Here is a 27944-nt window from a genome sequence, read left to right on the forward strand (position 1 = left end):
ATCGCAAGAGCAAGAGTTCTGCTGTAGGGTGCTTTTGTCCTCTCCCTGTCCTCTTACTGTGTCTCCTAACATTCCCTCTACTGCTGCTGCCTACACCCTGTGTGTGTGTGTGTGTGTGTGTGTGTGTGTGTGTGTGGGGCATAGTAGGCTAGGTAGGCTATATTTAGAAAGCTCAATCTGCTGGATCTATCTCGGTTTCATAGTCACGTGGCTAAATTAATTCTCTCTCACACAAACACACTTGCGAACACACACACACACACTTTGCCATATAACATTAACCACCTTTTGAAATTAATATCTGTCATGTAGACAACCTGTGATATTAAACCACCTCTGATGAACACACACACACACACACACACACGCGTGTACTAATTTGATATCTGTAACTGTGCAGCTCCATTATGGTACGTGATTCTTGGTTGACACACACATGACAGTTGTAATATTACATTGTGTGTGTGTGTGTGTGTGTGTGTGTGTGCATGTAAACTGTAAAACTACATGAGTTTGTCATTTAAAATGAAGACAGCAAATGATCCACTCTTCATTCACATGCTTAAAGCTGTGAGAATTCTGTTGCTAGGTAACCGGTTAATACCTTTAGAACATAAGCTAGCTATGAGTAGATAGCTAGCCAGTCTTTTCTTCAGACAAAGGCATAGCAAAGGCAGAATCGCTATAAAAACATGTCAAAAATGTCTGAAATATCAACATTTCACTCAGATATGTTGATACATTATTAAGAAAAGTCTCCATTTGATTAAAAATTACACTGTAATTGCACTTAGCATTATCCGCTAACAGAACTTCAGTGGATTCTGCCATTTTTGCTGGAAGCAAATACCACAAGAGTGAATCTATTTTGAATCTTGGACTGTAAGGAATGTGTAACAATGTGTAAGGAATAAGTACTGACAATATTGTTGTCATGAACGTCTTGTCACGTCAGAAACGAATGCTTGCCCAGAACGCAGTATTTTCTGAGGATTTTTTTTTCTTCTGTCTCATTTTAAAGGTAGCATACATGCATCAGTCGCTGTCCTACGTTTCCCATAATTCCCTGCTTCAATCCGTCTGTTACAAAAAAAATAATGTCAGGTAACATGTCAGGTAAAAACAGGTAACTAAAAAAAATCTGCTAACTATATATGTTTAACAAATATTTTCATTCTTGTATTAAATTCCTGACATTTCTGCTTTTCTAAGTTTTGTTGCTTCACTGTTGCAAATTTGCAAATTTTTCTGGTTGGTGCTTTCATTATTCCTGTGAGAAGGTAGCGCTTTGACATGAGGCTGAGGTTGTTGAAGTAGAGAAGATGACCTAGTGGAGAAGTTGGACTCCATGTACCCAAATGCAGTTGTGCTGAGGTAGGGGGCGTGGTCAACAATCGACCTGGCTCGGCTAGTCAGCGATCTACGAGATGACTCGGGCACAATAGGTTTGATTGCTCACTTTAACTGGAGATTAAGCAATCTCCTCCTGTTGTGTCATTTTGGATTTTCAACTCTGGATTCCATTCACATTATATTCTGCTTAATTAATGTTGAATTTTTGCATGTCACTTTATTGAAGGAATAAAAAGTTAAGCTTTTTTTTTAACCATAAAAGCATATGCTGATTGTTAAATTTGTCATATCTTGGTTGAAATGTGTATTTAAAACAGAATTATGGGATCCACACTGATGCTGTCCTCCTTAATCAGCACAAGGAAAGCTGGCCTCTAAAAATACTTTATTTCAACCAAAATGTAACACCAATTCTGCCCAAACTAAGCTAAGGCTCCCTAGCTAGGCGCCCTCCTCCTGAATATACGCGTGCGAAATTGCTACGTCTCGGCTGACTGACTGTCACATAACCATTTTAGCATAATTGCCATAACTATAACATGTGTCATCCTCTCTTGTCACTTCTCTGCCCTCATACGCCATTAAGTAACAGAAAATGGATGTCTTGTGTGCGAGAGCCGCTCTCTTACACACCTTGTATTATTCCTCTAAAAACACATTTATCATGTAATGAGTCTTTTCCTCCTCCATCATTACTCTGGCAGGAGAGAGAGAGGAGTGTGACTGATATATCACACACACACACACACACACATTTTACACTCAGCTCTGGCGTCATGGACAGAGGTGTTTAATCTTGCAGTGATAAAAGGAAACACAGGGATTTAATTTTCACCTCAAACTAGTGATGCTGACATCAGAAGAAAATGCGTGCACACACACTAGGCAGTACAGATCTTAAAATTTATTTGAAAAATTACTACATGGTGTTTGACATTAGCTTTGACAGTAGTTGTATCTGCAAGGCAAATCACCGTTTTATTTACAATTTAAGGAAGGAGTCTCCAGTGTCAGCACTTTGTAACAGTCAGCAGAAAAGCTGTAACGTTACACAGGAAATTCTTCAGGACACATTTTGTGGTTTATCAGCAGCAATCTGTTATTTTTTAAAGTTTGAGATTTTATTCTTTAATCACAAAAAAAAAATTAATTGTTGGCAGATTGCTGTGTTGTAAGAGAAATAAAACAATTCAGGATGTGCTGTTATAGGAAAATAATCAACTCCATGGTGGTAAAAGTAACTTAAACCATCCTACTGTTGATTATTTTCCTAACAGCATACTCTCAGGTGTTTTATTCCTTACATAAAATTCTTGTGTGATGAGGCAAAAATGCCTAACAAACTTGCTTAACAAGATTTGGCCTGCTATCAAACAGGAAAGGTTTAGCTTTTAAGCAATGCACGAAAAGTCACATTTAAAATTCCTTTCAAGTAAAATTCTATGGATGAATCTCACGATAGTAGTGCGGCAGACCAATCGCGAAGCTGACTTGAATGAGTTGCTGTGATCCTTCATAGAGTAGCAGATCCAAAATGCAGCCATCTATTATCTTAGCATGAAGTTTATAATAACTCCTCCTGAATACAATGAAAAAGAAAAGAAAATTGTATAGTGAATTTTTTGTGTGTGTGTGTGTTCTGCTGTTTATGGTTTGTGAGTTTGTCTTGAGTTTGCTGGTTCTCTGTAGCTACAAGGTGATTGAAAATAGTGTTGACCCTACAGAGCTGTAGTGGAAACACTTTAACATTAAACACAAAGAGGTTAGGTTGTTAATTACAGAATGTAAAATGTGTAACTGTATGGAAAACCAACTTCTGCCTATATATGCTGATGAACAAATCCTGATTTTAATGACTCTGATCAGACTCTGTGAACTTGTAGCAAACTGCTTAATGTTTTGGCAAGGTTCTACAATTGTAAGGTTATGTAATGAAAGGTGAAAGGGATTACCTTAATAATATTCTACCTCTTCTGCTTCACAACAAAGAACAAATCCAAGATATCTAGTGTGTACAGCTTGTGGCACAATAAGAATGTAGTAATAGCTGTGTTGACAGGCTGTGAGAACAGTACTGATAAAGACTGGCCTGTTGCCAAACTTAATTGCTGACCCCCTGGTGTATGGTTTCTTTGTACAATTGGGCTTGTGTGGAAAAATTTAACTCTACAAGGTGTTCAGATTAGCAGTACTGAGTGGTTAAATTACACCAAAAGTTAAAGACCTGTCACAGTTTATATCTAGGTACCATTGTATATCATTACATATCTTGGTTTTGCCTCAAAGTGCACTAAGACTGCAGACAGGTCACAACTCTTCCAGTTGTGGTAGCCTAGGAGTTATGGCTCTGAAGTGACAGGAAGGTTGTGGGTACAAGTCGTAGGCACTGTTGGGTAAACCCTTTAACTGCTCAAGCTTGAGTTGGGTTGGGTTGGATTGGATTGGACCACTATTGATGAGACTCTTCTCAATGAAAAAATGGAGTTCTGGAATAACCGAACTTGGAGAGAAGGACCATGTGAAAGACCATGAGAAAGACCATGCCAGAAGCTCCTACCCCAGAACTCTTAGTGGGTAGTCTGGCCATATGCAAGAGTGCCCAGAACTCCAGTTCTCCCCACTTTTTACAGTCCCACAATTAGTCTTCATGTTATTTAGTTGAAGATATGGTCTGCACTTGCAAAATATAACTTGGCGGTTAAGTCATTGGACTACTGAACGGAAAGGTCGTGAGTTCAAATCCCAGCACCACAAGCCGCCACTGCTGGGCCCTTGAGCAAGGCCATTAACCTTCAACTGCTCAGTTGTATAAATGAGATAAATGTAAAATGTAATGTTCTTTCACTTCTGTAAGTCATTTGGATAGGGGTATCTGTCAAATGCCATAAATGTAAACAACCTGCAGAAAGATGGAGCTATGTGAGTCTTTACCAAAAGCCAGAAATGCAAACTGTATCCTATACCATCCTGGTGAGCTGTATTTTTGCAATATGAAGATCATCCGGAACATCCAAGATCATGATGGCTAAGCAAATGACGGCTAAGGGTTTTTTATCATATTTCTTGAAGTAACTAGAGAATTTTCTAGAAAATTTGCTTTGGATGGATCCATTCCATGTCCAGAATGTCCTATGGAAGCAGGGGTACTATTATCGTGACCCTCAATCCGTACCATTTTGAGCAAACAAAGCCTAATGTCTGGTGGTGGGTTAAATAAATTGAAGCACTTCTAATTAGTTTTGGAGTGGTGGACATGAAAGAGAAAGGTGGGAGGATGGCGAGAGGTTATTGAATGGTGGTACGTGAAATGGACATCAAACGTGAGATGTCATGGTGACCAAGATGAAGTGGAGAGTGCTTGAGTGTCATAGGCATTTACATAACATGTTGTGCATCTGGTAAAGGTGGATGCTGTTAATGTTAGCTCTTTAATACGTACAAAAGGGAACACAGCTCTAAGTAAACATGCTAGGTACATGAATGGTACACTTCATGTGTTGCCAATATGGATATTCAGTTTTATTTGTAAAGCACTTTAAACGGTAGACCCTGTCGCAGATCAGCTTTGGAGAAATCTGGAAGTAGGTTTAGGATAAAAAGGTGAAACTGATTTATGATCAAGTCGAATTGCAAACAAAAGGTATTTTATTGGAATTAGGGCTAGGCGTGATAATTTAAATATCCAAACTTAGTATTCAATATATATATATATATATATATATATATATATATATATATATATATATATATATATATATATATATATAATGTTTTATAGTAGTTTTTTTGACTGAATGTGTAACTATAGGTCAACCAACTCCCTCCAGTTTCACAATTGTTTCCTTTATTTTTTATTTATTTATTTATTTATTTTTATTTATTTATTTTTTTTAAACCTGCTGTATTTTCTAAAGAACTCGGCTGGTATAATTCCAAACTTTTCACTGGTAACCTTTAAGCTACTTGCTTTTAGGGTGATATAGGACACACAGTGAGAATTTAATACCAAAATTGCATACCTTGTTATTCAGACCTTGGACATAACTACAGATTTGTAGGCTACTCAGACAGTTGTACGAGACTGCGAAGAAAAAATGAAACTTTCCATCTGTTCAGTTTGCATTATCTATCCCCCATTTTTTTCTAGGCTTAAAGGCAAGTGCTTACATTTAAAGGTTTAAAGGTGTGAATCTATATGCTATTGAAAAACCTCATCTCATATACCTCTACTCAAGAAAAATGGATCCCTGAAAACCGACTTAAGCACCTGCGTAACCTGTCTCTGAATACACATAACTTTCCCCACTTAATTATTGATGTAACTGTTGGACTCAATTCGCCAGCTCTGAATACACCCCTTTGTCTGTAACAAGACAGAATTGGTGAGATCAAACAGAAATAAAATGTTTCTGTCCAAGGAAAAATTACATGCATAACATACAAATATCTGTACTGACCACCGGACTGTTCTAAACATGCATCAGAACTGTATATTTATTCAAATATTCATATGGTACTTGTTTAATAATGCAGATATTTGGATAGTTAAAATGGTTAAAGTGACCATCCCTATTCATTAAATGAGTGGGCCAAAAACTACGAAGGTTCTCAAGCTCCACAGCTATGGTTACCATGGTGATATGAAGGACTTCTTGAATGTTTTGAATGTTATTTGTAACTCAGGAAGTGGGCTTCATCACATATCACAAGAAATACAATACAGTTTCTTGGTCATTGGTTCTACAGCCTGCTGAGGAAGGATGCTTAAAAAAGCCAGTTTTCCTTCTCAACAAAAGCTCATAGTCTTTGTCTCTCTTGCTGTTCTCTCTGATGTTTTTTGGACATTTGCATTTACAAGACAACCATCAAACACTTTGACATTTTGCTTGGCGAACACATGGACCCGGCTGGTTGAACCTCATCCCATCGCCTCGAGTTGAAAGAGAGAAAAGAGCAAAAGGTGTGTTTGTGTGCCCGAGCTTGGAAATGTTCCAGCTGAGTTGAAAGGGATGTTGGGTAATAAAAGCGGAGTGTGTGTGTGTGTGTGTGTGTGTGTGTGTGTGTGTGTGTGTGTGTGTGTGTGTGGTTATAACAGATGTTCTCTTGGCCAGTACCTGCAGCACCCTTCCCTCACCTCCTAATGACAGTCTGGGTGCGAGTGTCCCTTAATGATGAATTATTGAAGGAATATGTTATGCTAATGCCACAGTGGGAGAGCAGGATGGAGTGATGGGTAGAGAGAGGGGGAGAGATCTCGTTTCAGCCTCTCTTCAGCTTGTCAAAGAGTAATTCCCCTTCTTAGATTTCCTTTCTCTTTCTATCTCACTTGGTCATCAGCAATAGAACGGCAATTGTTTGCTATTAGGCATGTGCTGATTGTTGGTTATACAATATTCAGCCTGCGCTGTATTATCATTAGGGCTGACCTGCGCAGCATTGTACAGGTTTTGAATATTCGTTGCTGTTACTGAATGTCTACTTGTATTTCGGTTAGTATGCCATCCAATAAACCTTTAGATAGATTCTTAACATTATGTGTGCAGTGGAAGCAAGCCAAGATTTGTCCAAGAGTGGAACAGAAAAGTCCTTTAATGCCTTAACAGGATTTGTCCAATAGTACAAGAAAGTCTTTTATACCATACCAAGATTTGTCCAATTTTGCAACAGAAAAGTTTTTTTTTTTTTTTTTTTTTTTTTTTTTTAAATATATAAATACACTGTACCAATATTTGTCCAATAGTGCAACAGGAAAGTCCTTTATGCCTTACCAGAATTTGTCCAATAGTGCAGCAAGAAAGTCCTTTATACCATACTAAGAAAGTCCTTTCCACTGTACCAAGATTTCTCCAGTAGTGCACCATGAAAGTGGTGAAAAATAAAGAAAAGTCCTTTATATCTTACCAAGATTTCGTGCAACTGGAACGTCCTCTATACCTTATCGTAGTCTCATTATATTTTATTTTTTATTCTTGAGCTAGCCATCTGACTGAAAATATCTTTTTTTTGATACTGCTACATAAATTTATTTTTTTTTTTTTATTACTATGGACTTCCTTTAGGGCTGCAGATCACTGCAGTCACTCTTTAATGTCAAACAAGGAATTGCACAGAGAAAAATGAGCATGTTTCAACAACCTCATTATTGATCTGAAGGCTTTCTTGTTGGGGGGTGGGGGGGGAGACATGATGCTGAACCCTGCCGCCTGTAGCTTCACTTAAGATTAGGCTCAGTATTGATGCTCTAGGCAGCCATGCAAGGATTAATGTAGATTAAATGTCCTTGCTAACATCATTAGGGCATTATCTCAACAATACTGTAATGCTCCGAGCAGGACAGACTTTATTCGTATGGAACTAAGACATCAATTGTACCATCTGTCGATTTCGACTCTATCTTGCTGCTGAAGCATTTCATCAGCTGTAATCACTAGTGAGGAATTGAGCCGTGTGTCTGCTTTTGAGATGATACAACTTATGAAATATAGATAGAAGAAGTCAGTGGTTCAATATATGATAAAGCTCTTTTGATAAAGCTGTGATGCAGTGTGATTTAATATTAGTTCACCAGTTTGATTTTAATCAAAATAAAGGTGTTCACATTAAAGAAAGAAAAATGATTTATACAGAGAACACCTCCTTCACAGGCCCAAAGTTCTCTCCCACTTTACTATGCCTGAGGACTTCAGAGGCCACGCCTCATTCCATGGAACTGCTAGGCACAGAGACCACGTCCCCTTTTTGGACTGATGGGTACATTGGCCATGCCTCTGCCTCTTGCACTGGGTCTGACTGGTTCACAGGCCATGACTCTTGTCTCCTTAACTGGGACAGGTTTCATAGGTCACACATCCAAATGTTTCACTTAGACTGACAAGTTCATAGGGCACACCTCCACCTTCACTAAACCTGACGGGCAAGAAGAATCATGTTGGAGAGATGAACACACTGTTGGAAGCAAAGGAATCCCATACTATAGCGTTTCTAAATTCTAAACGGCAGCAATGAAAGATGGTCTGTGGTATGAAACACGACAGATGCACTCAGTTACCATCATCATCTGACTTTTACCCAGTACATGCTGCATCAAATATTGAGACTGGAGCACTGTTTTAAATCCAAGAGTCTCTACACCTCCAGTAAATTAAAGAATCTAGATAACAAATAATGCTAAAGGCCAGACCATCAGCTTGCTATATGGTAGGGAATGCAAATGAGGAGCAACAGTGATGAGATTACTTTTGGCTGATTTTGTTCTGTGTTTATTTTGCTGATAGTAGATGGGCATCATCACTGACCTGATTGTGCTTGATTAGATCTGTCCTTTATGTATAGGAATTGTGGTAATTACAAGACGATGGACTTGGAAAGTAAACATTTCTATGAAAATGCACACAGTCCTTCAGCGTCTTTCAGATAGAAACTAAACTGTACTGCACTTTTTAAAAGTTATAAGCAGGTAATTTCCGTGACTCTGACATGAGCTGAAGGTGGTAAAGCTATTATAGGGGTCATTATCATGGTATATTATCACTCTGTATTTGAGTTGTTGAATGATATACTACTCACAGTCAGTATCAGTACACAGCTTCACCCTTTATCCTAACCATCTTTCTTGGTCTGTGTGTGTGTGTAGATCTCTGGTGGAGGATGATGATGCTCATATGAAGGTGTCTCTTGGCTGTGGTGAGATGGGGCTCTCCGCCCACTTGCAGGCATCCAAGACGGGCAACACCCGCTTCTTCACAAGTAACACGCACAGCTCCGTCGTCCTACAGGTAAGTGTGTGTGTGTGTGTGTGTGTGTGTGTGTGTGTGTGTGTGTGTGTGTGAGAGAGAGAGAGAGAGAGAGAGAGAGAGAGAGAGAGAGGGGGGCCCTGTGTTCACACTAGCAAGCCACAAGTCACTCATGTCACTTTTGTGAGCAATGAGTGCCCACTACTGTTGTTGCTGGCTTTTGTTTGTTTGTTTTGCATTCGGCAGTAGTGGACGAAATGTATAGACTCCCTGGCTTATGCTTCAGAGATCCATGCCTTATTTTGTGAGCCATGGCTATAACTGATCCTGCATCACATCTGAGATTGCGTTTTGTGTTTGCTGTTTTAAATCACTGTGAGAACGAACCATTGTCCTTCTTGCATGTAGTGGAACGTTTCTCCGGCGTCACAATGGGTTTCAGCTCTAATTAAACGCTGCGTCACGACAAGCAGTGGACAGAACGCAACCATCTGCCTTCACGGGCGCCCTGCCACAGGGACACATACGTGTGTGTGTGTGTGTGTGTGTGTGTGTGTGTGTGTGTGTGAAGGTCATCACAGTGTGTTCTGGCATCCACATGCACATGCACATGCCTCAACCTTTCTCATCATCATTATCATCATGGCTGGGTTACACATGAGAAAGTTCATTAGCAACTGACAGCAGGTCACCTGGCAACCGTGTATGTATGTGTGTGTGTGTGTGTGTGTGTGTGTGTGTGTGTGTGTGTGTGTGTGTGTGTGTGTGTGCGTGTGTGTGTGTGTGAGGGAGAAAGAGAATTGTGATGAGGTCAAGTGGAGGACACTTGATGGCCTGTAGTGTGTTTGTGTGTTTGCGTGTTTGTGTGCAAATGTGTCACGTAGGAATCTGGTCAAAAGATCAGTTTGACATTTGTGTGTGTGTGTGTGTGTGTGTGTGTGTGTGTGTGTGTGTGTGTGTGAGAGAGAGAGAGAGAGACTGCCCTCAGGCTAATTATGATTCTGTGTAATATCCTCATAATGTCATCGACAGTGGCAGTTGCCGTTTCCGTGATGAGATCACACTATTGATTGCTATGACGACAGCATTGACAGCTGTCTCACTCCATTATCATGATGGACAGAATGAGAAATGACAGACGAAGGTGAAAAACATGTCTAGTCATTCCTCAAAAACAACCACAGACAAGTGGGCATGACCTCTGTGTCACTCAGTAAAGGAGGCGTGGCCTCTGGGTGTCTATCTCAGTAAAGAAGGCGTGGCCTCTGTGTATAGCAATCTCAGTAAAGGAAGCGTGGCCTCTGTGTGTCGATGACAGTAAAGAAGGCGTGGCCTCTGTGTGTTGATCTCGGTGAAGAAGACGTGGCCTCTCTCTGTCGATCTCAGTAAGGAAGGCGTGGCCTCTGCGTGTCGATTACAGTAAAGAAGGCATGGCCTCCGTGTGTCAATCTCGGCAAAGAAGGCGTGGCCTCTGTGTGTTGATCTCGGTGAAGAAGGCGTGGCCTCCATGTCGATCTCAGTAAGGAAGGCGTGGCCTCTACTTGTCGATTACAGCAAAGGAGGCGTGGCCTCTGCGTGTCGATTATGGCAAAGGAGGTGTGGCCTTTGTATCTATCAGAATCAGATCTCAGTCAAAGAGGTGTGGCTTCTATGTCTTTTTATTTATTTAGTTATTTTACACGTCATACTGAAACATCTCTACATCTCTCTGATGCTCACTGTCCTGGAACGTGAGACACACACCACTGCACTGAGCGTGTGTGTGTGTGTGTGTGTGTGTGTGTGTGTGTGTGTGTGTGTGTGTCAGAGAGGAGATTGATGTGGCCTAATGAAGTATTGAAACTGAGCTCTGTGCTCGCACACAATTATTGGCTGCTTAATCAGAGTTTAATTGAATCAATATTAATCAACAGATTTAACAGAGCAAGTGTGTGTGTGTGTGTGTGTGCATGCTACGTTCAGCAGTTTATCACAATTGGGAACAAAATGGCCTACATATAAAAACACACACACACACACACACACACACACACACACACACAGCTCTATTGTGGTGTTGGGGATGAACGCTGGTGTTCCACTCATTATGCCAGAGCTCTAATCTCTGTGGTGTGGAGCTCACACTTGCTGCTGCAGTGATACATGTGTGATAGGGAAGGAAGCCACCAAATCTTATCGACTTTTTCTTTCTTTCTTCGTTGCCATCTTTGTTTCTTTCTTTGTCTTTGCTTGCAAATGAATATCAGCTTGATAGTTTTGCCTGAAAATGTAACCATACCTTCTTATGAGGATTTCAGTGTGTACATGTAGCCTTGTAGGTGGTATTTACATTTTCACATCAATACATATTTGTCGAATGTTTGTTCGTGTTGTGTGTATCACCGTGTGTTCTAGATTTACCACAGAGTTCGTTCCATCAGGTCCACTATGTTTTTAAAGTTTTCCTGGACACAAGCAGAGCACCTTCAAATTTGTCCAGTAGGAATCGCAGAACATGAGTGAGAGGAGGATAGAGAAGAGCTCAATTTTCCTTTTTTTCTTCATTTCTTTCTGCCATTTCGCCAACCACGGCTTGTTTGGTTGGCTATTTGAAGCCGGGAGAACATTTTCGTTAAGGGGACATGTCCGATTCCCATCTGTGACGATTATTTTCTCATTTTCTTCCATTACTCACAGCACGGAAAGAAACAAAAGAATGTTCCTCGACCTCAACCGAGTCCTACGGAGGACAAACATAAACAGAAAAAATGCTGGAGGGAGTGTGCTGATATGAAGAAAAAAAAAAAAAAAAAACTGTAACCATGACAACACTCTTACCAGTTCTAGTTAGTACACCAGCACTTTGTCCTCCATGTTTCTTTTCACCTCCATCTTGTGACGTCTTTGGTCAGGAAGTTTTAAAAAAAAAAAAAAAAAAAAAAAAAAAAAAAAGAGCTTGACTTTATTCAATGTTTTTCTAAAAATTAAAGTTGAATATTTTTTGTACAAAAAAATTTAAAACAAACTGCTTCCTTTATATGAATTTTTTTATTATTATTACAATTTATTATATTTATGAATACACATTAAACACATGCTGGAGAATCATATCGTGTGGTGTATTTGCAATGCTTCACACTTTCTGAACATCTCATGCCGCTTGTACTATTTATTCGTTCTCCTCAACTTTTATCTATTACTTTCTAATCATGACACATAAACTAGGTCATCTGAATTATTATGGTCTTGTTTCCACGGTGACGCAATCACAAAGTGGAATTGGGCCAGCAGTTTATACACGTGCACATCTCACACTGCTTCCTGCTTCATTTAGCCAGCGGTGGAGATTTACACCTTCGTCAGGGTGTAGATTGAAAACCGTTTGACCTGAAATGGACCCCAAGCTTTGACCATGCAATATAAAAAAATTTTTAAAAAAAAATGCATTAAAGACTGCATGCATTTCTTGGCGCAGCTTTTCACAGGACTGCGTCTTCTATCCGCTGTCACATCCACTCGATACATAAGGAGTAAAACGTGACAGGATGTGGCTTTATAGGAAAATAATCCACACCAGGGTGGTGTGATGGACTCCAGCGTGAAGCGGAGTTACTGTTACGACCACAGAGTGAATTATTTTCCTCTAACTGCATGACCCGAAGTGTGTTTATTCTCCACTTAATGCAGGCAAGGAGCACTGACTCCAGCTAACTCTGACCGTCTCTGCTTATTTTCTTGAATTCTGTCGTTTCACTGCATCAGAGTCACTCGATAACGTTTAGCGTTTGTAGATGGACGGAGAAATTTGTCCATTTTTATTGCTGAACTCCTGCAGCGTCCAAATATCGCTCTTTCACTCTTTCTATAAATGTTCATAGCAGCTGTGTGTTTTCATAGATCGTTCCAGAATCACGCTTTTCACGATCTTCACTTGTAAAAAAATAAATGAATAGATCGAAAAGAAGTTTCTCTCACGACCCCAACCCTTATTTTGGAAACTCCTTGGTGTATAGAGTTCCTGTAATACAATTAGTTGAAAATTCCTTATCCCACAGCAATGTTGAATTCCTAATGCTGATTGGTCAGATTAATTTTCAGTGCGCTTCTTGTGGTTTCTCGCTAACATTCCTCGTCTCTGTCCGTGTCTCAGGGTTTTGATCAGTTGAGGATAGAGGGGCTGCTGTGCGACGTCACGTTGGTGGCCGGCGACGGTGACGAGGCGTTTCCTGTCCACAGAGCCATGATGGCGTCATCCAGCGACTATTTCAAAGCCATGTTCACAGGTGAGTGAGTGAGTGAGTGAGTGAGTGAGTGAGTGAGAGGAATAAAAGAACGGAGGATGAAACAGAAATGGACGTGTTCGTATATGCCACTGGGAGTCTAGGCTAAAACAGGGGCATGAAGCACGGTTGGAATTCTGTTTTATTTGTAATTAGTGCGTCACCTCTCTTACGACCTCGATGACACGCCCTCTTTGATTGAGACGTAGCTCCGCCCACCAGATTCAAATCAATTCACAATGATGGCTTGTTATTTTGTCATTTCTGAAGGCAGGAGAAGCGTTACTGCTTCGTGTGTGTGTGTGTGTGTGTGTGTGTGTGTGTGTGTGTGTGTGTGTGTGTGTGTGTGTGGAAAAAGCTCGTGCTGTGATGTGACGTGACGCAATGCGATGTGATGTGATCTCACCCTGCTTTTGATGAATAATAAAATACAGGGTTCACTTTATAGGCCAACTCTTTCTTCCTGTCTCTGTGTGGAGCTGAAAGATAGAGCCACAACAAACACTTATTTCTATAATTCTCTAGGATCTGTCAACATTCTTTTTTTTTTTTTTTTTTTTTTTTTATTAAGGAACTAATCTGACGAATATTTTCTGCTCAAATGATGATAAACCATCCAGAAACATTGAAGATTTGAAACGCATCTCTACTCTAAATCACTAGCGTAAACACAGACGTTAAATTGAACTTATTACATTTAACACAGTCCTCGTTACGCCGTGACTTTTCAATGCTAATATTTGACATATTTTATGTATTTGATCGAACAAGTGCAAAAAACTTAAGCTGTTTCTCTGAAACAATATGGACTATGATGCTAATGTGAACGTGCTGCTATGAAAGTTTTCGTACACTGCGTACTGCTTGTACCTTTTTTACGCATTTTCAGCGATGAGCCCCTTGTTTACGAGTTCCATCTGATCGCGACTCGCTTGTTAGAATTTACACAACAGCCTAAATGTTTGCAAGTGAACACAGCTTTGCTGTCGCATACATAAACAACAACGAATCAACTATAAAAATACTAAAGTCATGGATTTTGTTAGCAATCAGTTAACCTGTAGTTTTTTTTAATTTGTATTAAGCCTTGTACATTTTTCATGTTCTTTCTCCTTCCTGTTTTCTTTTTTCCCCCCCTTTGCGTCATTGTATCCTTTCCGCATCTGTTGTTTCTTTTATATCTAATATCTCTCGGTCTCTCAGGTGGGATGAAGGAGCAGGACCTGATGTGTATAAAGCTGCATGGCGTGAACCGCATCGGCCTGAAGAAGATCATCGACTTCATCTACACAGCCAAGCTCTCGCTCAACATGGAGAACCTGCAGGACACCCTGGAGGCGGCCAGCTTCCTGCAGATCCTCCCGGTGCTCGACTTCTGCAAAGTGTTCCTCATCTCCGGGGTACGAAGAAAACGTTCTCTCTCTCCCTCTCTCCCTCTCTCTCTCTCTCTCGAAATACAAACAATGTCGATTTATTTCCTGGTTTTCTTTGGGTAAATATCGCTCTTTCACTTTTTTACAAGTGAAGATCGTGAAAAGCGTGATTCTGAAACGATCTATGAAAACACACAGCTGCTATGAACATTTATAGAAAGAGTGAAAGAGCGATATTTGTTTCATTCCTAACTGTGTGCATCTCTTAATTTCTGTCTTGACGTTAATAATAAAAGAAAACGCAGCCCATCATTGTTACTTAAAAACGCAAAACGCAAGAATGTCCGAAAACTTGCTGTTACAAAAAGCTCTGTCACTGGAGACTCTTTACGTAAATGTCAAGTAAACATCTCCTGGTCACATCAACGGTTAAACATTTTTGTTAAATAACAACACAAGTCCCTGTGAATGAGCTGTTACTATAGAAACCAGTACATATTTAACGTAATCAAGCAGGTTAACATAAACCTGCTGTTATAGAAAACGAATCACTTCCTCCCGACCAATCAGAATCCAGAATTCAGCAGCGCTGTGGTATAACGAAATGGTTAAACGCTAACTGGCTGCACAGCTTTGCAGTTTCTCCGCTCTAACAAGCTTTATTTAGGTCATCAGCTAATTATCGAGCCCTCTGTGAGCCGAGGCAGATCGTTAGAGACCACATGCAGCGCATATTTATGCGCTTCCCTCGCTCCGTCTCCGGGTGCGAGGTTGAGTTACACACACCAGGCGTGCGCCGATATTACATTTTCATATCCAGCACTGCTTTTAATACAGCTTTGTTGGGACGCATTCAATTATCGTGATGCGAGCTGAATAACGGCCACGGCGATAATTAGGAGAAATTTATTCGCACGCGCGCTTTATTATCCAAGTTTGTTTTCTCATAAGAGGAATCTGTCCTGCTGAGCGCTTATATGTTCAGCTGAAATGAAGTAAAAACATGCAGTGTGTGGTTTTTTATAAGCAGCAGCAATGCGAGCGAAGGATTTTGGTTTTATTTGTAAGTAAATTAAAGGGTTTCTACTAAAAACATTGAATTACATACTCCTGAGGACCAAGTGCTCTTTTTAGATGTACATTTTAATTCCTCTTAATTTACACCACAGCGCTGTCGAATTCTCGATTCTGATTGGACAGAAGGTGTTGATTAATTTGCTCCTAAGTTAACTCAGATAGTAATTACAATCAGTTTCCAAAAAAAAAAAAAATCCAAACAATTCAAAATAGTTTCCCTCTAGAATCCATCCATCCATCCATCCATCCCAGGTTTATATTAATGCACTCATTCTACTGTTATATTATAGTAAGTAGCAACAACACACTATATTTTTAAAATCCAGTTTATTTAACAAACGCATATGTTGATGTTGATTCGACATCTGTGGAAGGAGTCTCCAGTGTCAGTGTTAGCATTTTGTTTTCCACCACTGGAGAGTCTTCAGGGTTTTACGGTTTCTTTTTTCACCGACGTTCCATGACGTTAATTGTAGTTCTAAATGGACAAAAGTATCAGATTTTCAAAAATAATGTTGATCAAACAAATATAACGTGAGGAGATGTGAAAATTTAGGTTGTTGTTTAATATAACAGTGTTGTTAGTACGGTAGTAAAAATATTTTTTACAGTTGGAATGACCCTTTTGTCTCAAATTATTTCCAACAGAATGATGAAATTCAGAAGGCATGATATAGATGCCTTTCATTTGGGCCAGAACAAGCCCTGGTAGAGCTGAAATGTCCTTCATTATGACTAGCCCGGTAGGAAAAGTTCGTCCTGCGAGCTCTCCTTCAGCAAACAGTCTCTGACATAACGATGCTCCTCCCTCGGTAGGTGTCTCTGGAGAACTGCGTGGAGGTGGGGCGCATCGCTAGCGCTTACAACCTGGCCGAGGTGGACAAATACGTGAACAACTTCATCCTGAAGAACTTCCCAGCGCTCCTCGGGACGGGCGAGTTCGTGAAGCTTCCTGTGGAGAGGCTAGCCTTCGCTCTGTCCTCTAACGGTCTGCGGCGCTGCAGTGAGCTGGAGCTGTTTAAAGCGGCGTGCCGCTGGCTGCGGGCGGAGGACGGGCGCATGGAGCACGCGGCGCGCCTCATGCGCAACGTCCGCTTCCCGCTGATGAGCCCGAGCGAACTCATCAACCACGTGCAGACGGTGGACTTCATGCGCACGGACAACGCGTGCGTCAACCTGCTGCTGGAGGCCAGCAACTACCAGATGATGCCCTACATGCAGCCGGTGATGCAGTCCGAGCGCACGGCGATCCGCTCCGACAGCGCACACTTAGTGACTCTGGGTGGCGTCCTGCGCCAGCAGCTGGTCGTCAGTAAGGAACTGCGTCTGTTCGATGAGAAGGCGCACGAGTGGCGCGCACTTGCGCCGATGGACGCGCCTCGCTACCAACACGGCATCGCCGTCATCGGCAACTTCCTGTACGTCGTCGGAGGACAGAGCAACTACGATACCAAGGGGAAGACCGCAGTGGACACGGCGTTCCGCTACGACCCGCGCTACAACCGCTGGATGCAGGTGGCCTGCCTCAACGAGAAGAGGACCTTCTTCCATCTGAGCGCGCTCAAAGGCCACCTGTACGCCGTCGGAGGCAGGAACGCCGCTGGAGAGCTCGGTGAGTGAGAGTTGTCTTGGGGGGGTGGCCTGGCGTGACTCGGGAAAGGTGAGGTAATCTGATTGTCTGATATAAATTAGAGGCAGACACCCGGGCTACATTTTGTTTACACAGTTTTGCGTTTTTCACCGAGTTTTAGCGTTCGGTGGGTTTTGCGATGTCACAACATTACACAAAAAATATGCTAGTTATTCAAGACCTCAAGAATAAAGATCAGTTAGACAATAACGGTCACTTTTAGCTACAGAACCCGCATGCTAGTATGGTTAGCTCTGCTAATGTTAGTGATAAACAAAGCCTGGTTGTTACGGTAACGCTGCATTTTGGCAGATTTGCAAATTGCGACTCCGATACCGAAAAACACGGCCACGTTAAAATATCAAAATCAGTGACCTGGTGTTTACCCCGTAATCTATTTCAGACATCAGATCAGTATCATTTCACTATGACCCAGCCGCTCCAGACCTCCTGGAGGTCATCGGTTTGGTTGCCATGGTAACGGCCAGACGTGGCGGTTGTAGTCAGGATGAAAAGCTCCAGAGGAATGTGGGTAATGTGAGGGAGGAATGTCAGGATTTAACACGTATCCAAGCAAACACACACAGTTGTACACTTTCAAGGACAATTTCTTACACAAACACACACACAAACACACACACAAACACACACACAAACGCACACACAAACACACACGCACACACGCACACACACACACACACACACACAGTGTGCCACTCCCATTAAATTACACCAACACCCTTCTGTCTAAAGAATACCACAGACCACAGAAAGGAGCTGAGCAGCTAAATAAAGGATGGAGAAGTTCTCCTGAAACCACAGGAAAGGAATTTCACACACACACACGCACACACACACACACACACACTCCTTCCTGCTCCACCGAGCCACGTTTCCTTAGTCTCTGTTACCATGGCGACCGGAGTCATGCCGGTCAAGTGGATTTTATTGCTATGAATTAAATTACTTTGTTTTTTTGTTTGTTTGTTTTTTTTTTCCTTCCCGGCTTTGTACCGTGAGCTCGCGTGCTGTCCACACACGCACGCACACACACACACACACACACACACACACACACACGCACACACACACACACACACGCTGATACTGTCAGAACAAACTGCACACAACTCAGCGGTGGTCACATCTTATCCTCTGTGCCATGCATGTGGGACGAAAATAACACAAAATTCATTTAAGTAGAAGTGATTTTAAAATTGATTTGATTTGAAAAAATTCAAAGTTGATGATTAAAACAGAGCAGATTTTATTTTTAAAAAGCACAAGCCACAGTTATTGTTCATCAGATACTATTTATTTATTTATTACATTTAGTACAATTAAACTATCTTATTTATTTACTTTCTTTCTTTCTTTTGTTTAAAGTTGATTTATTTTCTTTCTTTCTTTTTTAGTTCTTTTTTTTGTTACTGATTTTACTTCTTCCTTTTTTTGGTATTTTCTTTCTTTTTTTCTTTCTTTCATTCTTTCTTTCTTGTGGTCTTTTTCTTTAAAGGCGACTTGATTCTTTTAGTTTTACTTTTAGTTCTTAAGTTTGTTTTCTTTCTTTTTCTTCTACTTTTTCTTTCTTTTCTTTTTTTCTTTCTGTCTTACACTGTTTTATCTATTAGAGAATGGCATGTAGATTTTATCCGTTTAGAGTTACTCTTGTTTACATTTTACTCTTGTGGAACATTTGCAAAACAAGTTAGTTCCTGTTCTCATCATACAGTCACACACACACACACACACACACACACACACACTCCCAACATCACCACATCAACGATTCTACATTTTTTCTATGTTAATCAGCAACACACTTTATTTATTTATTTTTTTAATCTGTTTATTATTAGTCTTAGGTTTTTTGGGGCTTTTGCCGTACAAATTCCTGTGTATGAGCTGTTACTATAGAAACGATAACGTGTTAAAATGAGCGTGTTAATATACAACCGTCGTTCATATTAGTGCTGGAATTGCATGTGCTGTTATACGAAAATAATGCACACCTTCTGACTAATCAGATTCATGCTGAAGACTTTTGAGAAAAATATTCAGACTTCTATGAGAAGCTTGTTGTAGTGTATGATAAATATCCTCATCTCTCGCTCTCTCTCGCTCGCTGTGTGTGTGTGTCATCAGCAGTGCTATATAAATAAAACATTTTATTAAAATGAGCAGATTTTCAGCTCATTATCTCCCAAACCTGATGTTTAAACATAATTAACAAATGACCTTTGAGGTAATTACCACATTACCCCTCTTTCTGACAAACGACTTCTGACCATCTGTCCCGATTAGCGCTCTGTCAGCAGAAATTAAGACTGCCATCAGTAAAGCCCAGGAAAAGTCTGGAGACGACAGCCTGGAATTTTTTTTATTTATTTTTTTTTTATAAAAAACGTTGAAACGTGGAATGTACTATTTTAAGATGTAAGGTTATGTAAGGTTATGTCGGTCCATCAGAGAGGCTGAGGTCATCACTATGGGACGGTGGGACTATATTTAAAGAGCTCTAGTCTTTAAGTGCGGCGCACCGGAGTCTCTGGTGATCATAGCTGATTTTAATTAAAGCGCTAGTAGCTAGTAATGCTGGCCTGTTACTGTTAACCCAGAAGTCATTATTATTATTATTATTATTATTATTATTATTATTATTATTATTATTATTTTCTAATAACAGCACATGTTGCAGTGTTTTATTCCGCTTATTTGACAGCAATTTGCCAACACTAACAACTTTTAGTTATAATAATAATGATTTTGAATTTTTTTTTTCTTTTTTTTTTTTCTTTCTTTCAAACCACAGCGCAGGTGAATTCTCAGATCTGATTGGCTGAAAGGTGTGCATTATTTTCATATAACAGCACAGGTAGTTCCAGCTGAGAGAGAGAGAGAGAGAGAGAGAGGGTGGTGAGGGAATGACTGCTTATCACGGCTGTAGTGTAAGTGAGAATAGGAACCAACTTGTCTCTCGGATGTTCCACAACATTAACTCTAACTATAAACCATTAAAATGCCCAATGTTTCTTTTATTAATAAATTAAACATAATTTTTTGGCAAATCACTGCAGTGTAAGCGGAATAACACACTCCAGACTGTGCTGATATACGAAAATAATCCACTTAAGGGGGGTTGCGGCACTCCGCTGCACGTTGCGCCGTATCACACCACCCTGGCATGGATTATTTTCGTATATCAGCACAGTCTGGAGTGTGTTCATCCTCACATAGTCGCATTGAATGTTGTAGAAGTTAGTTTCTGTTATCACTGTTCTAATGCGATGTGCTCAGAAATGAAACACTAATAGTTGTGCAGGGTTTTGCTGATATGATTAACGCGAATAAACTCTCAGACTAGTGTAGTATTAAAGAATTAATAATTGAGTATTAATTAAACCGGTTAACTACAGGACCTATTCAAATCACTTTTTTTTGGATAATTAGTTATTACTTTTTGTGTTTAATTTTGGAAACCAATAAAGATTGCGTGCTCGGGTGGGTTTAGTCGCTGTCCATGGTGCTGAATTTATGGTGCTGCCATTATAGGGCTTACAACATAGAAGTTTAACACTAGGGCTAATGGAAAAAGGACACACACACCCACAGACACGCACGCACATACACACACACACACACACACACGGAGTCAGGTAATCATATCCGAGTTTACCAAATAGCAGCTGTGAAAATTTGGAGCATCAGCACAAAAAATAATAATAACTGAAGTCTGTTGATAATCTTTCGGTCATGGAAAATTAATCAACGCCTTCTGACCAATCAGAATCCGGGATTCAACAGCGCTGTGGTTTAAGGCTAATTCTCATCATACTCTAAATATATCATGGAAAGATGCTGCTTTATGGCGGGATTCTTGTCGTTTATTGCCGCTGTATATCTCTTGGCTGATTGAAGTCATCATGTCATTCTTTACTCTCCATACTCTCTCTCTCTCTCTCTCTCTCTCTCTCTCTTTCTCTCTCTCTCTCTCTCCCTCTCACTCCCACTGCTTTGGTTTTTATTTCATTTTCCATTTTTCTTCTTTTTTTTTCCACTCAGTCATTTCTTCTTCTTTCACTCTTCATCTATTTATGTTTATTTTTGTCGTTTTTCTTTTTTGTTTTCTTTCTGTTATCTTCATCCAATAGCTTTAACCTTTTTTCTGTCGCTTGCTTTCTTCTTTTCTTTTTTTTTTCTTCATTTTTCTGTGGATTTTTTTTTCTTTTTTCTTTCTTTTCCCACTTTTGTCTTTTCTACTTCCATTTTCTTTGTTTTCTTTTTCTTCACTCACTCACTTGCTCTTTATTCTTTATTTCTTTCTTTTTGTTTATTTTTCAGTTTTTCCACGAGTAATATTATAATAAGACACGCTGGTTGCAGCCTCACAGCTGTAGGGTCTGTGGTTTGATCAAGTGCTTGTGGAGTTCCAGATGTTCTCCCCGTTCTCCACAGGTTCCTCACACTGAGGTTCTCTCCTTGTCCATGAAGTTCCTCACACACTGTCTTGTGCTCTGGGTTTTCAGTACAGGCTCAGAGTTCAGTGTTTACTAAAGACAAAATGAGGATACGATGTTAATCGCGCTCTCTCTCACTCTCTCTCTCTCGCTCTCTCTCACTCTCTCTCTCTCTCTCTCTCTCTCGCTCTCTCTCTCTCTCTCTCTCTCTCTCTGTCTGTCTGTCTGTGTGCAGCAACGGTGGAGTGTTATAACCCCAGGACGAATGAGTGGACGTACGTGGCCAAGATGAACGAGCCACACTACGGTCACGCAGGAACGGTCTACGGAGGTTACATGTACATTTCAGGTGAGACTCGTACCATAACTCCCCCCCCACACACACAGACACACACGCACATTATAGAGTAAAGCTGTTGTTTTAATGTGACATCATGCAAACACCTACAGATGCCACGCCCACATTGGGCTGAGTCATAAATGTTAGGACATCCAGGATTCTGAGGATTTGAGGATTCTGTTAGCTCTTTCTTGTCTGGGTGTCTGGGCATCTGGACGTCTGCCTAGGGGTGTCTGGGTCTGGCTGTCTGCTTCTCTGTGTGTCTGTGTGTTGGTGAATGAGTGTGGCTTGAAGCTGGGGTATCTGGACATCTGTGTGTCTGTCTGTGTGTCTGTCTGTGTGTCTGTCTGTGTGTCTGTCTGTGTGTCTGTCTGTATATGTTTTGGTGTGTCTGTGTGTCTGTCTGTGTGTCTGTCTGTATGTGTTTTGGTGTGTCTGTGTGTCTGCCTGTGCGTCTGAGTCTCAGTGTCTGGGTGTATATGTGCTGGTGTGTGTGTGTGCGTCTTTGTGTCTGCGTGTGTCTGTATGCTCTCTTTATTTAGCTAGGTTGATTTTTCTCAGTGTGTGGGTGTGACGCACACAGGAAGAGAGTGAAATGTGTCGAAAATCACTCTTTCTCCTGACTCTCTCTCTTTCTCTCTCTCACACAGACACACACACACACACACGCACACCCTCAACATCTGGAGCTGTCAGGTACAGTGACTCTCACAGGGATATATTTAGGAATCTAGACAGTTTCTGTTTGCAGCACAAACACAAACACACTTTAACCCTTTGCGTGTGTTTTTAACCTTTGCTCAATATTCCTGTCCTGAGGTACTTCCTGTTGCTGTGGTTTCCCTGTTAGTGCCTGGCACGTGACACACACATACACACTACAGTGCTACAAACACACGCGAACAGAAGTGTACAGCATCACAGTCGAGTGTTATAACCCCAGGAAGAACAAGTGGACACTTTCTCTCTTTTCTTTCCTTGCCTTTCTTGCTTTCTTTCTTTCTTTCTTTTCTGAAGGCCTTTGCTAACCTGATGATGACAGTAGGTCATAAAGTAGCCTTTAACGATAAGATTCCTTTATAAACGTACACACACACACACACACACACACGCCAATGTATTAATCCTCTCTAGGTATAACCGTTGTCATCGCTTGTTCTATTTATTGGATTGCAACGTAAATCCTGTGTTATGCCCCAGAGGCCTTGTTTCTGCATCACACACACACACACACACACACACACACAGATGGAAGGATGAAGGGAAAGGAAACAAGCCTGAAGGAGTGAGATGAGAACTGCTGAAGTGAGAGCGAACACTGTGTGGGAGTGTGATGGTGGCGATGTGCGCACACACACACACACACACACACACACACACCTGCATGTGCACACTCGAGCATGTGATATCCTGTTAACGCAGCTCAATTTAGCATGAAGCCGCTTTGAGTGTGAGAGAACGCGAGTGCAGACAGGAAGTGCATCCAGAACCCAGAACTCAAATTAAAACACACACACACACACACACACACACACACACACTCGACTGCTCCTTCATCTCTCTCTTTGATGCAGCCTGGAGCCTGATGCGATGCAAAGAAGGAAAAGTAGAAAGAGAGAAATAAGAACGACGAGACGGAGGGTGGGGAGGCGGGGCCGCTCGGCCAGCACCCAGATGCCTGATGGGAAAGTTCCGCACTTTATTTTCAGCCCTCCCTGCAGACATGTCCCGTTTTCCTTTTTTTTTTTTTTTCCTGTGCAAACTCTCTTCCTTTGTCTCAGTCAGTTTGCAGCTTCATCATGAGTGAAGGACGCACACAGAGGGGATTGTGGGATATTTCCGTGCATTATTTATTATTGCCTTTACACATCAGTGTGTGGTGAGAAGTGTGTATGGTCTAATAGCTGTTCAGTGCACATGGTCTATTAGCCTAATGTCTAGCTTAGCGTGTGTAATGTGCAAGCAGCAGACATCACCACATGCTGGGTTTCTTCCCTGAGGGTCACTTCCTGCTTGTTCTTGGGGTTCAGTTTTGCCTTCAGCAAGTGAAACGCATGCTCAGTTGGTTTCAGGTGATTGACTTGGAAAGAATCAGGGAAAGAATTCTTGTCATCTACTACAGTTGTTTTCCATAGTCTTCCAGGTCTTTTGGTGTTCCTGAGCTCACCAGTGCGTTCCTTCTTTTTACGCATTAAACAAATAGCTGCCATACCTAATGTTTTTGCTGTCTCTTTAATGGGTTTGTCCACCTAATGATGGCTTGCTTCACTGGCAGTGACAGCAACAGATTCCAAATGCAAATGCCACACTTGAAATCAACTCTTGACCTTTTATCTGCTTAGTTATAAGTAGACTAATGAAATCAAACTGGCTTAATAACATTTTTTTGTATTTTCTAACAGCTGAAATCTCGTCTTCAGAGCTACTCACCATTTGCCCCAGTCATGGAAGTTGTGTAAAGTTATTTATGCCACAGTGCTATTAAATACGTGATTCTGTTTGGTCAGAATGCGCTCCTAATGTGTTATCGTTTCTGTATTAACAACTCGTGCAGCGACTTGTTCAGCGCACGCGCCACATAAACGGATTAACACACGTGTGTAATTGATGACATGAAGTTTTCTGTGAGGAGACATTTGTTTATTTATTTAGCATTTATGAAAGGAGAGAGCGCCAATAAGAGAGGCTGGTGAGGGAACAAATGTTTATAGCTGCTATAACACAAGTGAGAACAGGAACTAACTTGATTTACATAACTATAAAAAGGTTAAAAAAATAATAAAAAAAAAAAAAAAAGGTTTGTCATATTTTGTAATTTTTGCAGGCGGCATTACACACGACACCTTCCAGAAGGAGCTGATGTGCTTCGACCCGGAGGCGGACCGGTGGACGCAGAAGGCCCCTATGACGACGGTGCGCGGGCTGCACTGCATGTGCACGGTGGGCGACCGGCTCTACGTGATCGGCGGCAACCACTTCCGCGGCACCAGCGACTACGACGACGTCCTGAGCTGCGAGTACTACAGCCCGGCGCTGGACGTGTGGACAGGCATTGCGGCCATGCTGCGCGGCCAGAGCGACGTGGGCGTGGCCGTGTTCGACAACAAGATTTATGTGGTGGGTGGCTACTCGTGGAACAACCGCTGCATGGTGGAGATCGTGCAGAAGTACGATCCGGACAAGGATGAGTGGCATAAAGTGTTTGACCTGCCCGAGTCGCTGGGGGGGATCCGGGCGTGCACGCTTACTGTGTACCCTCCAGACGAGCTGGCGCTGGCGGGGTCGCCCAGCCGAGAGTCACCCCTGTCCGCCCCTTGAAAACGGAGGGGGGGAGAGATGGAAAGAGAGGGAGAAAGACGCTGAAACACAGACACATGGACGGCTCGAGGGACTTGCAGTTTGCTCGGTTTGCATCTCTCCCTCCGTGGATTCTCTTTCTTTTTCTCTCCCTCTGTGTATCTCACTTTCTCTCTCTCCAGGAAAAAATAGACAATGTTTGCACTTCGTCCCCGCTCCCAATTTTTGTCTGAGAAGTGTCTCTGGTGAAGCCCCGCCCCTTTCCCTCTCTTCCCCCCGCCCCACTTCTGCAATCTATGCTGAAGAACCCTCGTTCCTTTATCCCTTTATCCTTCACCTCCTCCCCTTCTTATTTTTGAGATGGGAAAGAAAAATTGGGACACCACCTCGGTTGGGCAACCTAATTATATCTTGATGTTACTTTTTTTTTATTGTTATTATTATTATTTGTTTTTACTCCTCACCTTATTTGGCAGGAATAATCTTGACTTGAAAAAAAAAAAAGTGACTTTGCAATTCAACTTTTCTACCTGACGCCTCTGGAGTTTTCAGTATGCTGGTATCGTCGTCCTCTCCAAGGCCCCGGAGTCCTACACTACAGCACATAACACCCCCCTCCCCCCTTTCCACTATCTCTCTTTTTCTTCTTCCCCTTCATTGTCCTCCTTTCTTACTGTTTATTTCTCTTTCTCATCACTCATTCCTCATCTTAAGATCATTCTTTCTCTCTCTCTCTCTCTCTCTCTCTCTGTCTTCCACTTTTCCACTCTTTTTTTTTTTTTTTTTTTTTTTTTTTTTTTTAATTTTTATTTTTATTTTTTTTTATTATTTTTTGCATCATGTGTAAGCTGTCGGGGGGGTTAGTTGACCTTTGACTTCAGGAAGAGGAAACGGATTTAAACTCAGGGGCTGGCCTGCCCCCCCTCCCCACACTCCCCCCAAAATCCCAAATTCCCCTAAAATGACATTTCATTACTTTGTTCCTGCTGTTGTTATGAACCGTTAAGGAAAATGGTGTTTTCTAAAATTTAATAAACCAGATTTTGAGCAAAGAACATCGACATGATAATGGGGTCTGTTGAGTATCCACCACACCTGTTTGCTCTTTGTCCCTCTCTCTCTCTCTCTCTCTCTCTCTCTCGGTTGAAGTGTGTATATATATATATGTGTGTGTGTGTGTGTGTGTGTGTGTGTGTGTGTGTGTGTGTGTGTGTGTGTGGTCCAGGTGCGCTCTGACCATTCAGGGCGACAGCATGGTCGCCAAGGTGACTCCCGCCATCTGTCCCCCTGTGTGTGGGCGGCGGCCTTCGTTCAGGTGCATATGGTCACTAATCTACAGCACACGTTCAACCAGACTGTGTGGCACACACCTTATGGTGCCCTCTGAAACTGGGTTATGGATCAGCTGCGTGTGTGCGTGTGTGTGCATGTGTGTGTGCGCGTGTGCGTGCTGAAAGGTAAGTGTCTATGGAAAGGGCACACACTCTTACACCATGATATAGGTGCAGGTGTGTCAGTCTCCCTCTTTCGGACGATACAATACAAAAACGGTTCAGTTAAACAAGTAACGATTCAGTACACTTCAATTCACTACTGATCTGATACGATTCGACATCAGCCCCGATACGATTCGACATCAGCCCCGATACGATTCGACATCAGCCCCGATACGATTCGACATCAGCCCCGATACGATTTGATTCAGCGCCAATATGATTTGATTCAGCACCCATATGATTCGATTCCGCTCTGATGTGATTCGATTCACCAGCAAGTCGAATCAACACCAATATGATTTGATTCAGCATTAATATGATTCTCTGCGGCACCGATACCATTTGATTCAGAATGGATACGATTTGATTCAGCACTGATACAATTTGATTCAACACCAATAAGAATCAGTTTATAACTGATTTGATTCAACAACTGTACAATTTTGTTTAGCATTTCTAATTTGTTTAGCATTTGAATTATCATTGAAACAATTTGATTTTACATTGATACGACTCGATTCAGCATTGATACAAATACATTCAGCATCGATACAATTTGATTCAATGCCAGAAGAGTCGATTCAGCACCGATACAGTTGGATTCAGCACCAAAATTATTTGATTCAGCATGGAGATGATTCAATTCAGCTTTACAGATACAATATCTTTTTTCAGATACAATTTGTTATGATTTGATTAAGCACCAATACGACTCGGTTCAGCACCGATACGATTCAATTCCGCATCAATTCTGGCTCAGTCCAATATGAATCAGTGTCAGTTTTTAGCCGTTTTCCTTTTCAATTCTAATTGAATCTTGGCTTGTAAATTAGTGCAGCCCTATCATAAATGGTTGAACCTTTTTTTTTCTTTTTTTTTTTTTTCTTCTTTTTCTTTTTTCTTCCCCCCTCCTTTTGGAGTGTGTGCAT

At 41.3% G+C, this 27944-nt stretch overlaps 1 protein-coding gene across 3 annotated transcripts in view; it reads left to right on the forward strand.

The window, feature by feature from the left end:
- klhl13 (kelch-like family member 13) overlaps positions 1-26626 on the forward strand; it is a 47229-nt gene extending 20603 nt beyond the window's left edge. For 2 of the 3 annotated variants that reach the window (XM_026921733.3, XM_026921734.3), the window contains exons 3-8: positions 8987-9128; positions 13216-13348; positions 14549-14745; positions 16612-17407; positions 22118-22231; positions 25047-26622. In XM_026921733.3, coding sequence (XP_026777534.1) covers positions 8987-9128; positions 13216-13348; positions 14549-14745; positions 16612-17407; positions 22118-22231; positions 25047-25540 — 1876 coding nt within the window. In that variant the 3' untranslated portion in view covers positions 25541-26622. Of the gene's footprint in view, positions 1-8986; positions 9129-13215; positions 13349-14548; positions 14746-16611; positions 17408-22117; positions 22232-25046 lie in introns of all 3 variants that reach the window. The other variant, XM_026921735.3, reaches the window with a different exon arrangement.
- Positions 26627-27944: the final 1318 nt, after the last annotated feature.

This window comes from Pangasianodon hypophthalmus, chromosome 27 (genome assembly GCF_027358585.1).
Source record: "Pangasianodon hypophthalmus isolate fPanHyp1 chromosome 27, fPanHyp1.pri, whole genome shotgun sequence".
Taxonomy (NCBI): Eukaryota; Metazoa; Chordata; class Actinopteri; order Siluriformes; family Pangasiidae; genus Pangasianodon; species Pangasianodon hypophthalmus.